Consider the following 16,042-nt stretch of genomic DNA (forward strand, 5'->3'; position numbering starts at 1 on the left):
ACCATTTCCTGACCTGTGGCAACCCTGTAATAATATCAATGTTAACTGTTCTGAAAAGACTATTCAAGGGATCACATACAATAAAATATTAAAACAGATTTCAAAATATTCAAAGAAAATTTCACCCATGATACAGGTGTAGAATACTATTTTATGTTATTTTATGTGGCACCTTTAACACCCTGAAGAAGGCAGTAATGCTGAAATGTCGGTTGACATTAAGCGTCTTTTTAACAATATTTTTAACACTTAGGTGTAGAATACTACCCTGTTCTACCTTTTAACAATTGAGTGAGATTTGAAAAGGTCATGGGTTAATACAATGTACATGACTTTTGTATATACCTCTCCTTCATAGACTTCCTTTGTTTCCTTAATCCTCAGACCTAGAAGTAGAATAGAAAGGTTCAAGTGAACAATACAATGTAAATCATTTACAACAACATCAAACTATGCCCTACTGCTGTGTACATGTGTATACATGTAGTTACATGTACAGGCATGTACGTGTATGTATGGTACTACAGGCAAGGTTAAGTACACTTATCTCCAGTTTCTCTGGTATAAAGCAACTAGGAGTACATTGCACATGTAATTCTACTCCCCCCTGGATGGGATACTGGTCTATCACAGGGTTACCCACCTGGGAAGAGAGAGGCACCGTGAGAGTTAAGTATCTTACCCAAGAACAGGGTTATCATTAAGTTTTAATTCAGCTGTAGCCTTGATCTTCACACCTGTAGCAAACTTGTTACTAAGTTATGGGTGAATTGAAGAGCTTCACCTGTAACTTCAAGGGTCCATCAAAAATACTCAGCCGTAACTGGTGTTGCACGTTACGACCCTTATTGAAAGCCCTGCAAGAACACAACACATTGTCCCCAGGAAGGGCTCGAACACAGACAGCTCGATTTGTGGTCCAGCACACTAACCATATCACACCGCTACAATGTACATTGTATCCAAGGCATAGTAGCTAAATAATAGATAGTGCATTGAATGCCTGATAAGGCAATCCAATACTACTGATATAAACTAAAGTACAAGACAAGTTGATAATAGTAATGTGCATGAATGATGTTTTGACAACATGACTCTTACCAATGGCCCTTCTGAAGTTCTCCATTAGAACTTCTGTTTTCTTGATTTCTGATGAGTAGACCTCACTTCCAACCATTGGGCAGAAAGGAACCTTTGGACCAAGATCCTGAGCAATAGCAAGAGCCAGAGCAGTCTGCAAAAAATGACCAAAGCTTATTAAATAAAAAAAATAAATAAATAAATATCTTAATTGACTACTCCCTCAATGGGGCTTTTCAGGGCCAATGAAACCAAATGATGAAAGAAAATAGTTATTACATGTAATACAAATGAATATAACATGGTTAAAAATCCCCACCGGCAGGAGGCAGACCAGTTGGCTATTCACATGTACATGAACAAGCGTCGCCGAGGAGTTGAACTACAGTAGGGTCTACCAAGAAACAACTCCAGCTTAGCAGTCAGAGCAGGACTTGATCCTGCGACTCTCAGATTTAAGTCTGGCACCCTAACCACTCAGCCACGCTGCCTCTACATGTAAAGTTCTAATGAATTGTGAGAGGTACAGTGGTCTAGCTACATGTACATGTAGGGGTTACTGCACTGGACTTAAGATCAACATTTCCCTAAAAAGAAAACATTTACTGAATATCAACTTTAGCCTACAAGCAAGCTCTCATTGTTCTTGGAGCAGGGTTGGTGAAGGGAAGGAGAGCTTGCCTGGATGGGTCAGACTTTAAAATGTTGCCTCTGACAAGGTGACGTGTTTGCTCGTACATGTATGTCATCAATGGATTAATCTCCACCAATCAGTAATGTGGGTCCAAATTTTGGGTGAACCTCTACTTCAAGAAAGGTTGCTTGCAGGCCCCATGTTTCTATCACATTACATGTACACGTGTACATGTGTGGAACTTTGCAAGAAACAAAAATTCTGTGGGAACAAGATCTAAGTCACTTAGTGAGTGTTCCACTGTGACAGCTTTTTTTTATTTTCTCTGGGCAGTGGTAATATCTTAACAAACACAGAGAAAAAGTTATGAGAAATAACATATGCAAAATACTTTGTTTTTCCTGGCAGATCATTGCAATTCTTTCCTTGAAGCCAAAACAAAAGAGTAAAACAAAAAGTAAATTCTCTCTGCTTGCACCATGTAGTTACATCAACAGTTTGCGATGGTTTTGTGTTAACACTGAATAGAACTCAGTACAGATTTAAGTTTAATTTCTCATAGGATGTTTTCTGAATGCACTACAAGGTGCAATTATACATTGCTGCAAACTGTTACACATACCTTGCCAGTTCCTGGAGGGCCTGCTAAAAGGATTGCTCTTCCAGCCATCTTTTTAGACTTGATCAGTTCAACCACAACTCCTGCTGCCTAACATAACAACAAAACAGAAATAAGCACAAAGATCATGTCTGATGTCTGTGTGAGGCTTACAAATCTAAACACATGCAATTTCAGCTTGAACACAACAGAAATAATCAACCTGCTCATTCTGTAGAGAATTATATTAAAACAGCATTTGTGTATTTTCAAGATCACTTATGAAGTGCACAAACCACTTCACTATGGCTTGTGCTTCTCTATCCACTCCTTGTTTGTTTCCCAAATGCTACAGTGTATATACATGTAATACAACAATGCAATTGGGCCGTAACTGAGCTCTACTTTGGCTACTTGCCAATTTTGCCACATTTGAGTTCGCCACATGTTCACTACCAACAACTTCTAGCTCGCTACCAATTTAATTCACATTCTCCACTATCAACAAAACTAAAACTTCGCAAAACCAAAAAAAATGTATACATGAAGAAGCTAGTCATAAAGGGGGATAAGTGACGATTTTGGTTGCTTTTCTTTTTTTTGCTCCAAATTAGCTGAATTTTTGCATGTGGTCTTCAATGTAATAGAAAAACATGTCCCTGTATTTTTGCTTCGCTTTATAAAGATGCCGCTAGGAAAACCGAGTGGTTTTTTGCGTACGCAATATCCCGAAAACGAAGCAAAGTTTAGCAGAAAAACTACGGGACATTGCTAAACATACCTAAACAAAACTGCATGCGAAATTTGGAGCGTTTTCGACAAAGTTCACTTTTGATTAAAATACCTAACGCCCTTTTCCCGCCGAGGCTGCAAATAAACGAAGCCAGGCCTTTGTTATGATAAACAGAGCCAATCCTTTATTATAATAGCCAAGCCAAGCCTTTGTTATAAGTCGAAGTCTTGCCTCGGTTTATCATAACAAAGGCTCGGCCCGCCGCGACCGCAAGGACTTTGATTTCACTTAGAAAGCAGCAAAATGTCAATTTCATGCAGCACATAAGCTCAACGATGTTGATTTCAGGTCTAAATAGGTTAAAATGTTGATTTCACATTAACGCGTGAAGGCAAGGATGTTGGTTTCACTTAGAAACCAGCAAAATGTCAATTTCACGTAGCGCATAAGCTCAATGATGTTGATTCTAGGTCTAAATAGGTTAAAATGTTGATTTCACATTAACGCTTGATGGCGAGGATGTTAATTTCACTTAGAAAACAGCAAAATGGTAATTTCATGCAGCGCATAAGCTCAATGATGTTGATTTCAAGTCTAAATCAGTTAAAATGTTGATTTGACGCGAACGCGTGACGGCAAGGATGTTGGTTTCACTTAGAAAACAGCAAAATGATAGGAGCCCATGATGGGCTCCTGAAAATGGTAATTTCACGCAACGTGTAAGCTCAAAAATGTTGATTTCAGGTCAAAAAAGGTGTAAATAAAAATAAAATAAAACAAATAAACATTGCAATAAGCACTTTTCCAAATACGGCAACGTCTTAAATGGCTAAAAAATCACGAGATAAAACATAGTTTTCGACAAACGCGATCGTAGCTTTATGTCACGTACCGCCATAACTTCCAAGTTCAAAATGCGCTGGTACCTCTTATACCTGATGAGGATAACAACTTTGGTGGCTGTTTAGTTTTGGATTTAAGAATTTGATGACTCCACGTGAAAACGCTCTATAAATAGGGCTGACAGATTAACAGATTAACCCTTCTGCGCAACGTACGGGTCTCCATACATCTGCATGTCCCCTGATCCCAGAAGCTCAAAACACTACAAATCATGCCGATTTGAAATAAAATCAACGCAAACTGGATCCCAGATCTGTTACAATCAATCGCCACTTGCTGGCCATTATTATGTTTAAATCTAGTTACCAGTTCGAGAAACGTCCGCAGAACGTAATCGCAATGCATGCTGGGAAGGGTCTTTACACCTCGTGCGCGGGAAAACATGGCGGTCGATACAAGACAAATTTTATAAGTCTAAAACCGGTTCTCGCTTTCCAAACTTTGACGTTAGCAACGCTTGGCAAATGGGCCACAACTCACCAGAGGGTATTTTTCTTGGGCAAGAACTGCTCTTGGACTTTGCTACCTGGCTCGACCTGACTTCGAACGCCAATAACACGATTATGGTATATCAGATTGGCCTTCGAAGTTTCAGAACACATTTTGATTCTTTAAAACGTGCTGATGACTTACGGTTTATCGAGGCTTTATGATGCCTCTCAACCACCAGGCAGGCATACAAGGTACTTTAAAACAATGCTTAAGATATCAGTTGACAGAGCTCTAATGCGGCACATCTCTTTTTTGTTTGATGACATTTCGTTTGACGCTCGATCGATTCACGTGTTGTGTTCACATCACTATAGCCGATGTAAACAATCTGTTCCCAGATTTCCGCTCTATATGCTGTGGGATTTGGTTTTGACTTCATACACTATAAACAGTCTGCCTGTTTCCTGTTCAACAAATAAACTCCTAAAGACATGGCTAGGAAAAGCCAAGTTTTTTGCCTACGTTTTAACTCAAAAACAAAGCAAAAACCAGCGACAAAAATACAGAACCACGTTTTTCTATTACATTGAAGACCACATGCAAAAATTCAGCTAATTTGGAGCAAAAAAAAAGAAAAGCAACCAAAATCATCACTTGTCCCCTTTTATGACTAGCTTCTTCACATGTAGATCTAAGACTTTACACAGATATAGATTATTCCTCATTCTTTCAACCAGTGCCATGCCAAACTCTGTTAGCTGAAGTAGCAAACTCGGGCTGTGGGTAGCACACATGTTGCAAACTTGAAGGTCGTGAACTCAACAGGCAGCAAAACGAAACCAACATACACTAATTGAGCACATAACTATATCCTTTAAACTAATCCTTATCAAAAACGTGGTTTAAGCCCCTTACCTCTCCAAAAATTCCAGTTTAGCTCTATACAGTACTTGCCTTTTACATTTTTGCCTTTTGACACCCCCTTCCCCATCCCCTAGGATTTTGAATGACCTTCTTGGGGTGGATATGAATATTTGGGATCCAGTCGTTTAGTCCCAAAGTCACTTAGCCCCTACAGGGTCCGAAATTAACTTTTTTAGGCAGGCATCAACTGGCGACTGAAATTTATTTTTCAGTCGCCATAGGGAAAAATTTGGTCGCCAAAAAGTGTCAATAAAATTTTTCCTTCGCAGCGAAACACAAACCAAAATTTTTGGTAGCCAGATGGAAAATTCTTGTCATCAATTTTTCTTTTAAGAATCAGAACGAAGAGAACGCATTCAGGGCCTCAATGTCGATTTTTCCGCTAACGAATAAGATTAAATACAAACACGCTGATTATTTATACACCTACCACTGAAAAACCACGACGAACGAATCGAATGCTGGCCATATACGCAGTTTGGTGTGACTGCCAAATGTTTCAAGTCAACTTTATACCTTTTCTCGTCTCTACCTTTCAGAGAAGAAATGTACCCAACTGAACAACTGGCGTGTGGTTCTTTGCTCTATGTTCAAAACGATCTTTCCTTTCGCGTTCTGTCAAGACCACCCATGAAAATTCGTCTTTCCATTGGGGGTAGAAACTTGCGTTTAGCTGACGAGTTTTTGATTGGATGGTTTCCTTCCCCGTCCATATCGGCACATTTTTCCGTTCTTGCCGGCAAAATATTTGCAATGGATGTCATCAGGAATCAATTACGGAATATCAGAACATCTTTGGACACCACATCGCCTGGATAAATATTCATCATTCATGACCAAAGAACGCACGGCCTCTTGCGCCCGCAATACGTACATTACGGGAAACCGCTGAAGAAACATGACGGCGAGGCTTCGCACTGATCGTGACTGTGAAACGTTGTGGTATATTTATAATGACAGGAAAATCGGTTTTATACTTCAAAAGCAGCGGAAAGGTAAAAAGTGACCAATTGGCAGGCGGCTTTGAATTTTATTTTAATCGATTTGGCTGAAAATCAAAGTTATTGTTTGTATAATTATCGTGGCATGAGATAGTTAATCGCCCGCTGGCGACCAGTTGTGAAATTCTGGTCGCCAGTGCAAAATTTTTAGTCGTATTGGCGACCAGGAAACCCCAATTTCGGACCCTGCCCTAACTGGTTAGCCCCCAACCAGAAGTCAAAAACACTGTCTTTTTCTCCTTCTTTAAGCAAAAATGGGGGCTAATCAACTTCCGGTCCGGCTGGGGGCCAATTGATTTGGGAGCTAAATCACCGGTAATCAAATATTTCTGTAACAGCACATTTAACACATACTGCATATACATTGTGTATGATGTAAACATCTTATTTAAGATTTGCAAAATTTACACTTAACTTTTAGCTGGCGATGCAAATAAATTCAAACTAACAAACAAAATCTTGTAAGCAAAATTGTGTTGCATAAAACAACAAGTCTTCGAGTAGTACTGGTATTCATAAGCCACAAGGAATGATGCACTGTGGCATTGGCCGTGATTTTAGTAACATTCCAAATTAATCCTTCCCTGCAATCAATACATGTATTCATACAGGCATTACATTTGCCATGAAGCGCTGAAATCACTAACCTCACGAGCAGTTTCTTGACCCACGAGGCCAGATCCCATAGCCAAAGCTTCGCCATTTTCATCCAAGCCGAGTCCCTTAACGTGACTATGAGCGGCTATTCTCTGTGTCTTAGTGGTACTTTTCACTTCTTCGATCTTCATTTTTCGATTTATCCGCCGCAAACACGAATTCTGGGGGAGTTATCCCGCAAATTGCTAACCTGATTTGACTTGACAACCGCTAAAACTCAAATCTGGCCAGGTAACCAAGCTTCGGACAGGCGAGGTTACAAAAACACATTTCACTCCTTCATGTATCTTTTATTGTGGTGCCTCAATCATGCTAACCTGCGTACTTCATTTGCATGACCATGAATAAATAGTGTTGCAAAACCTTTTGTAAACTAAAACTAAAAATTAAACAATTGTAGTCTAAACTATTGTAGACTATACTAAATAGAAACTACACTATTGTATTAAATTCACTGTCCCCGAAAAGCCGTATAGGGAAAGTTCGATGAAATACGTATTTATTTCCTTCATTTTACAAGCCTCTGTTTACTTTAGATAAAGAAGATTTTCATGCTTAGATGCTGAAAATTTGCACTTTCACTGCGCAGTAATACTTCCGATGCAAATCTGACAAATGTGACATTTTCAAAGAAGTTTTTTTTTTTATTCTGGGTCTGAAGGTACTCAAAGAGTTCAATTGGTCAGGAACATCAATTAATTTACTTGAGGTTCAACTTTTCTGGGAAAACAGTCGGAAAAACATAGGTCAGAAACCGTCATATGTTCGATTACTAGCGGCTGTCCCGGGATATTGTATTTTTTTATTTATTTTATTTTTTATTTTTTCGGGATATGAGCCCGAGAGAGCGACGGAAATCGAGCCTAAAAGTGTGCCTGGGTTTTGATTTAGTGCGCCTTCAGAGTTTGAACTTTCCAACCAATTTCTCGTATATTAAATGTTCACGATGGTTGCTTTAAGTTGCGCGGTGTGTACATAATGCCACGCTAGGCAACAATATGGCAAGTTTATTGATTGCATTTTCGAGGCCAACGAATTATCTTCGTTCTACTTTCCCTCGCGGTGCTTGGTTCTTAGCTGATCTTAGCCAGCGATAACCTGCGTTCGTTTTTGGGCGAACCATAGGCGGCTAACTCCGCTACCCGTTCGTCCCAAAACAGAACGCCTGATCGCACGGCGGGTCTAATACGCAGGCCACTGGTCACGGGCTACGGGTCACGGGTCACGGATCACGGGTCAGGCAACTGATATTCAATTCTTTACTTTAATGATGTAAAGACATTAAAACAAATAAAGATAATCGAATATCCTTTTCGCAACACAACAATAGCCGCACTACATACATAGATGTAAAAAACGAATTAAGCCTCAACGGCCAATCGCATGTATAAAACAACGTTAAAAAGGTACATTTCTATATTTTTTTATCTACAATAGCAAAACAGAGCAGAAAAGGAAACAGAGACTATGGTACTACATCGATAAGTAACCGATGTGAAGTTGGGACTTAACTTTACTGACAATGGTAACCGATATGAAATTGAAACAACGTTGGGACTTAACTTTACTGACAATGGTAACCGATATGAAATTGAAACAACTTTGGGACATAACTTCACTGAAAACTGTTACTCTGAACATATTTCTTCAAGTCCACATACACAGATGCAAAAAAAAAACAAATAAGCTACAACAGCCAATCGAATATAAACAACAGCAGTGGATTCAGGATAAATTTCTAGTGGGAGCCGAAAAAAATAATCTAATGAATTGCTGTAACACTTGATGGCTCTGTCAATATCACTCGACAACCTTTTTCCGACGTAGTCAGCCACTGACCAACAAAGCGCAGGCATTTAGACTGCAGGAGTCTTTTTACTGATTAAGCATCATCCCGAATTCTTTAAAAAGAACACGCTTATGCAAACTACTGAGATTTTTCTGAACGTCATCTGCTACGATTAGCATTCCTTCTCTCACATCACTTGCCGTCAGATTCGTGCAGCTCTTGACAGAATGGTAATAAATCATCTCAGGTGTACTTGAAATCCTGATCTTGGTTTCTCCGGGCCGGTTGTACAATCTCCTTTCATGAACACGTCACAGTGCGGTGGTGGAGGGGGAGCGTCGGATGGCTTGTTTCTTACCCTGCCCTTGCAGCCATAGCAGGTTGTTGCTGCTGTGTCCTTCACAAACACCAGCTCGTAAGGCTCCCCCTGTTCGCTGGAGTAACCTCCACTAGAGGAATCCATATCGAGTATTTTCGAGTACTTCTTCACATGTCGACAGCAAAGGCAGCTCGCAAGCGCACAGAGGTATATAATTCACCGAGTGTCGAGGCTTGGTACTACAAGGGATATTTAGGTGGGACCATGCGAGGTGGGACTGGTAATTCAAGGTTATAATGTGACGTCATCATTTGTAATAGAGTACTGGCCGGTACGTTTGATTATTCAAGTTGATGCGTTGCGTGACATTAAAATGGCGGACCGAGAAGGCTCTAGCGTAGGTTACAAGAGGAGTTATCGCTCAGGTTTCTGCCAACAGAACAGTTCTTGGACTAGAAGAAATCTTAGTTTCACTGTGTCGAGGCTCTAGAGAAGTAGCGTTTCTTTTGAATAGCAAAATTCAATGACAGATGTTTCTGTCACGCGCGAAAAACTCTTGGCGAGGTTGTTTACATGTCAATCATCTATCATTTTCTCAGATTCTTGACTTGATTTATAGAATGGTTTCGATTTTTATTTTCGATAGCGCGAAAACCAGCAATAGAAATAATAATAAAAAAGAATCTGTTGCACAAAAATAAGAAAAATTAAATTGCCCGTTAATTACGGTGTGGCACAAAATTTTTGGAGGAGTCTATTTTTGAGAATCGGCGTTTTTTTGTATTTTGCAGGAACTAATTTCAGCAGTTGTAACAGAGCGGTTTTCTTGCTGGGTATTAATATTTGTGATTTATGGGAAGTCGCGTTAAATTGAAATTAAAACATTTTTTGCATTTTTCACTAAACTGTATGCAATTGATAAGTGGAACAACATATGTAGAGATGTGAAACACACTAATCCAGTAACCAGTGTCACTTTATCACAATCAAATTGTGCTTTTGTGATGTTTGTTTGTATAGTTTGTATGTATACTAGAGATGTTTGTATGTATAGTTCCGCAAGTAAAGTAAATTTTTGCGGGGTTTTTTTTCCGGATCGTGGAAAAAAACCTCAAAAACCGGCAAAAATTAGACCCGTGACCCGTGACCTGTGACCCATGACCTGTGACCTGCGTATTAGACCCGCCGCTGATCGCAGGTTAAAATCGAAGGCCAAACAACTTTAAACTGAAGAGCTAACTGCATTGGTTGGCTGCGCCAAGCTACGTTGATGCAACAGTGCACTTATAAATGTATTGTGGTCGGATACTGGAGTCGCTCTATGGATATTGGGCAACTAATTATATAACGAGCTTTGAAGAAAATGAAATCGCGTCGTGCGACAGCTGAGAGCCGGACGTAACCCTTTTGAAATCACAACGATATTTAAGAGTAAATGTATTATCTCGGGGCCCGATTCGAGAAGATATAGCAGTTTTATTCTGAGTAGTTTTTAAACACATGGCTAAAGATCTATCCCTTTAGCAGATCATTGCCTCTAACGCAGATGTTCTTTAAAACTCGTCATGCAATATTTCTTCCACCAATAGTGACTGGCTTTTTTAAATGAGCTCCCAACGTGATACTCATCACGAGATTAGTTTCCCTGCTGGCCACTTCGGTACAAACCTGAGAATCAGGCCTTCCTAAGGGAAGCAAAGGGAGGGAAGGCACAAATCTATGATTCCTTTCATGTTCCCTTTCCTCGATTGCTTTCTACTCCCAACCCCGCCGCCCCAACACTACACCTTACTTCTGAAAAATGCGATACTCAAGATACTTTAGCACGCAAAATTTGAAAACCCACTTCGTTGCTTTGGGAACGAAGTCGGTTTAGCTGTTGTATCACCCATAAATGTAATAAAAACCATAAATGTAATACCAACCATAAATGTGATAAAAATTAACCATAAATGTAATAACTTTTAACCACAAATGTAATAAAACCACTAACCATAAATGTAATAAAATTTGCCCGTAAATGTAACAAACTGAACAACCATAAATGTAATAAGGCTTAACCATAAATGTAATAAACTGGCTGTGACTTCCAAATCAAGGGGCTACAAACTTGCCATTCTCATTCTTCGTGAAATTGACTTGAAATTTTCAATAAGACCCCTAAAGGCCTGACTCCTTAAAGAAACAAAAATACTATTTCTTTGTGTGCAGTCCTAAACGAGGCCCATACGGCGTGAAATATCGCGGTTTTTCCCGAGACACCCTAACGAGACCAAACTTACTAAAGAAATTTAGACCCCAAAGTATAGGTCCAGTAAGGTTTTGCTATAAAGAGTGACATAGTGTGTGTGACACCTCTATAATACGGACAACGGACTCTTAATCTCGGCCCAGAGATCAAAGTACACCTTATTCCGGACAAATCCGTCTGTCGTGTGATTTCCGGATGAAGTCCGTTTCGTTCCAGAATTCCAGAATGTATATATAGGAATTAATGAGGCACTCAAGAGTGGGCGTAAATTAAGAGAACCTCAATCTCTTTCAAATGGATGGAATATCATCAACCACCAGCACTTCAAACGCTCTGGTATATAGACTTTCTAATCATACTTGGGTACTTCCTTAATGTTCGCAGACCATAATTATAACTTCTTCGGTTTTGGTCTCTGGGTTAATTAAAATACTAACTTGATGCAAGAGGCCCGTGTCCTGAAGTAAGAAGTGCACAAAGAGAATGACAAGTTTGTAGCCCCTTGATTTGGAAGTCATAGCCAGTTTATTACATTTATGGTTAAGCCATATTACATTTATGGTTGTTCAGTTTGTTACATTTATGGGCAAATTTTATTACAATTATGGTTAGTGGTTTTATTACATTTGTGGTTAAAAGTTATTACATTTATGGTTAGTATTACATTTATGGTTAATTTTTATTACATTTATGGTTGGTATTACATTTATGGTTTTTATTACATTTATGGGTGATACAGCTGTGATCTTTTGATCTGTTTGACGTCGTACAAACAATGAGTATTTGGTCTCTCTTTTAATTTTTCAGGTCATTATTCATTGTTTCTTGAAGCTAACGGTCCTGCTGCTGGGCTGACGTTTCAATTATTTATTTCATGCGGCACCTTGCTTCTATTCGTATTGCTTGGTGTAGCACTTAATTAACCTCCTCCTCCTCCTTCTCCGTACCCCCCCCCCCCTCCCCACCCCTACCTCCATCACTTCTTCTCAAAGACTACTCTGCATTTTTGGGATTATAACCGAGACCGTGTGGATGTAGTGACTAGCAAGAATCACTGACAATATGTTGCAAATAAAACCAGACTGAGTTGGGTTTTGATCAGTCAAAAGCTTGGTTCACTCAAGCGATAAGACGACATGATTAACATAACACTTTATTAAGTGGATCTTGCAGACCGTTCTTGATTGAAAATTGGCTCATCAAGAAAAGTGTTACTGAGACAATCGGCAAAATAAAGTAACTATCAGGTTTGTTGCGTTTATTTAGCCTAACACAAAAAAGAAAAAAAACGGACCGTTTAATTATTACCTCTTGTCTTGACCCAACGGCGTAAAGCTACATAACAAGAACACACGCTGACAAGCACAAAAGCTGAGTGTTTCCAAAGATTTGAATATTAATCATGCAGCACTTAAATGAACCCCTGAGGCAAAGTTTTTGCTGTATCCACAGCAACATTTTTGTTCAGTAGTTGTTTTCATTGTTGCTTTTGTTTTGCTTATCTTAAAACATATCCGACGCAATGCCAAATAAACTCCTTTAGTTGAGAACTGTGAGGGCAAATGTATTATTTATTTTTTTATTTTTTGACTGAAATTCCAAGGCCGAAGAGACTTCTAAGGTCCTGTGTTTATATATGTTTAAAACTTAACCCCGATATCTACATGGGCATGTAGGCTCCAAAGAGTTCAGTGTTCCGCTCAGTGGACGAACCAATCGCGTGCCACATAATTGGTCTCCCGCCCCGATCTCATTCTGTCGCACTTTATTTTCGTGGCAACCGTTTCCACAGCACCCTATAGTCAACAATTTTTAGTACATATATGTAAGTTTTTCAAGGGTCTGTTACTGTTGCTCCAGTGAAAGGCGTTTGCAAAGAAATGGGTTTCCTTGGGCGACATCAAGTTCTTTCAGCTGCCACCGTTTTTGGTAAGTATATGCCATATTTAATGCACATATCTAGAACTTAAAGACAAATTATTGGTGTGATAGAAGCCATGATATAAACCGCGCTGTTTTCGATACATTTGAACATAGTCAGTTTCTTTTTTGTTTGTCAAATCCCAGTTCTTCATTTGGGATTTTCGAATTGCTGCAGTGAAGAATTTGTATCCATTTTTATTCAAACAGAAGCAACATTGTGTAATTTTTTATTCAGCTGGTTAGAGGCGAATTCATAATATACATTTGAAATATTATTATTATTGTGTTGTACAGATAATCTAGTCGTTATTCTGTTACCTTTCGATTGAATGTTTGCATTTAAGTGGTCGATGCAAACGGGGTCGTTGCCACAACAATGTGCCCACGAAGATATAGTGTATTAAGGGGACATTGAAAGCAAAACTAAGTAAATAATCGACCCCTTTCGGAAAATCGGTTAGATCTAAGCGCCGTTCAGCTAAACACAGTAAACAAAAAATAGATTGCAATGATTATTTCTATTTCTGATGGCGACAGGACCGAAAGGGAACCTTATTCGATTTGTAAAATCTTATATATCTTCAGAAATTACCAAATTATTTGGCCCTGCACTCGGGTGTAGTTCAGTTCGAGGCGTCGCTGACACCCAAGCTAAAATCCGCTTTAAGTCCCCTCTGTTTTTCCAGACCCATTAAGCTTATAAAGAATAACTTTAGAAGAAAGAACTGATGGTATATGTTAAGCTTAGTAAAGTATGAAAATTAAGTATAATCTAAGACAATGTGACATCGAAGAAGATTGCCAATGCGCTAGTTCTCTGGGCGGGAGTCAAGCATGACAGCTTTCCACGCATTTGCAAAATTTGAGAAATTGGCGCTAAACGTTACGTTGAACCGGTCAGTAATTATCCATTTAAAATATATTTTTCTAGTTTTATCCATATTCTATTCTGATCGAATCTTTTTGCAGTGCTGGTGCTTTACCTTGGACAAGGAGCTTGTGATTCAAGTAAGTTCTAAATTAAACCCACTATGCCCTCATGTGACTTCGGCTCCACTGCACAGCACAATTAAGATAATGACCTCGAGAATGTTATGAGATGATAGTTGATAAGGAGTGAAGAGCGAATCAACTATCACCTCATAATACAAATCTTGAGCAAATAATCCATTTTTTATTGAATTGTAGCTAAATTTTCTTCGAATAACGGCTTCCAATCATCTTTCTGCGTACTACAGTGAAAGTCAGAAAACCGTAGACAGCTAAAATATGTCAGGGATGTTTATTGTGGCCAATCATGAGCGAGATCTTCAACCGCAGAAGCCAAAGAAAACAAATGAGTTCATTTCCATCGGTCACAGAACACATTTAATGTTTTTCCATCAGTCACAGAACACATTGGTTTCTCAAAAGAAAACGATCCAAATCAGTGCCTTCATTATTTCATTTCTTTATATTTATAACTAGGAAAAGCGACGAGTAATATTGATGAAAATGGAATGAACCAATGTTCACAAAATGGCTGATTGTGTACGATAGCTCTGACAGTCAGTCAGATTGCAGCATTTTCATGAGTCACGTGCAAGTAGAAAATCCGCCAATATATGTTATAGTAATGCTCCTTTTTAAGCCCAGTTGGTTCATAGTTCTGAGAGGTCTGTAGCATAAAGAATAGCATCCCATTCAGGGGGGAGTAGAAATACTCCTAGTCGCTCCATGCTACAGAAACCAGGATAAGCACCAGCCTATTGGGCCACTTGACTCGTATGCAGACGTAACATGCATTCAACAGCAGTAACAAATTAACTTTTCTTGTTTGAATTCTCGACAGTTTGCCCTAATGGCATTACAAACATAACAGAAACGACTGGCTACATTACATATCCCAGCTCTGGTGATTATGGCGTGAACGAGACAAGATGTTGGATGTTTAAAGTACCCGAGCCCTACGTACAGGTGGCCTTCGTTTTTCACCGGTAAGTTCCTTAATGAAAGAAAATCAGAAATTGTCCGAAGTCTTCTGAGGTGTTGTATCAAACTCGAGAGATAGTGTTTTACCACATTTCCAAACACCGAGGAATAGAGTTGAAAACAAGATCCACAGCGGAGTATCTTTGGAATCCTTCAAGATGTTAAGAAATGTGGTAGAACTCTTTCTTGAGTGTTTGATATATCTTTCTATTACATATTGGTACAAATCTAGCAGCGTTCTATCACGAATGCCGTTTTCTGATTGGCTACACTACCCACTATCTATTCTACGATAGATAGTGAGTAGCGTAGCAGTGTGCCCTTGGGCCCTCGTCAACTATCACGCGACAGAAATCTCGAGCTCAAAATCTAATTGTTAATTATATGTGGATATCAGTGTGATAAAGCATGACTAAAAATGATACCCGTGAAGTGATATGATGTCATTTCACTGCAGTGAAATGATATCAAATCACTTCACAGTTGAATTTTCCAATCAAACAGACTGTGATAAACTGGTTGAAACAATTGGGTTGCACGTTAAAATTTAGCTGAGTGACGCCTGACGCCAAATTTGGCGGGAAGAATTGCTTTGCAGATTTATTAAATCCATTTTGAAATCACTGGCTATCCTCGCAATCTGATTGGCTCTCAATGGTGCGATTTATTCACGAATCGCACTATTTTTTGGTTTAAATCGCATCTTTTTCTCAGCCATTGAGAATGGGACAGTAAAACAAAACAACAAATCAGATTTCAATATTAGTTTAAAGTAAAGAATAAAATTTCAGGAAAATGAAAGGCAAAAAGCCATTGTGTGGAGAATT

At 39.1% G+C, this 16,042-nt stretch overlaps 1 protein-coding gene and 1 long non-coding RNA gene across 3 annotated transcripts in view; one reads left to right on the forward strand and one right to left on the reverse strand.

Annotated features, from left to right (window-relative positions):
• Positions 1-7,203, reverse strand: part of LOC145498728 (ruvB-like 1) — an 18,836-nt gene extending 11,633 nt beyond the window's left edge. The window contains exons 1-4 of one of the 2 annotated variants that reach the window (XM_081478653.1): positions 5,735-6,070; positions 2,337-2,423; positions 1,102-1,234; positions 346-386 (exon numbers count right to left, since the gene is read on the reverse strand). In XM_081478653.1, the coding sequence (XP_081334779.1) occupies positions 346-386; positions 1,102-1,234; positions 2,337-2,423; positions 5,735-5,773 (300 nt within the window). In that variant the 5' untranslated portion in view covers positions 5,774-6,070. Of the gene's footprint in view, positions 1-345; positions 387-1,101; positions 1,235-2,336; positions 2,424-5,734; positions 6,071-6,952 lie in introns of those variants that run through there. The other variant, XM_081478652.1, reaches the window with a different exon arrangement.
• A 5,469-nt stretch (positions 7,204-12,672) lies between these two features.
• LOC145497315 (uncharacterized) lies at positions 12,673-15,308 on the forward strand. The gene is made up of 3 exons (XR_014050685.1): positions 12,673-13,250; positions 14,214-14,252; positions 15,076-15,308. It is a non-coding gene; the product is annotated as an uncharacterized LOC145497315 (long non-coding RNA).
• Positions 15,309-16,042: the final 734 nt, after the last annotated feature.

Source organism: Orbicella franksi, chromosome 9 (assembly GCF_964199315.1).
Source record: "Orbicella franksi chromosome 9, jaOrbFran1.1, whole genome shotgun sequence".
Taxonomy (NCBI): domain Eukaryota; kingdom Metazoa; phylum Cnidaria; class Anthozoa; order Scleractinia; family Merulinidae; genus Orbicella; species Orbicella franksi.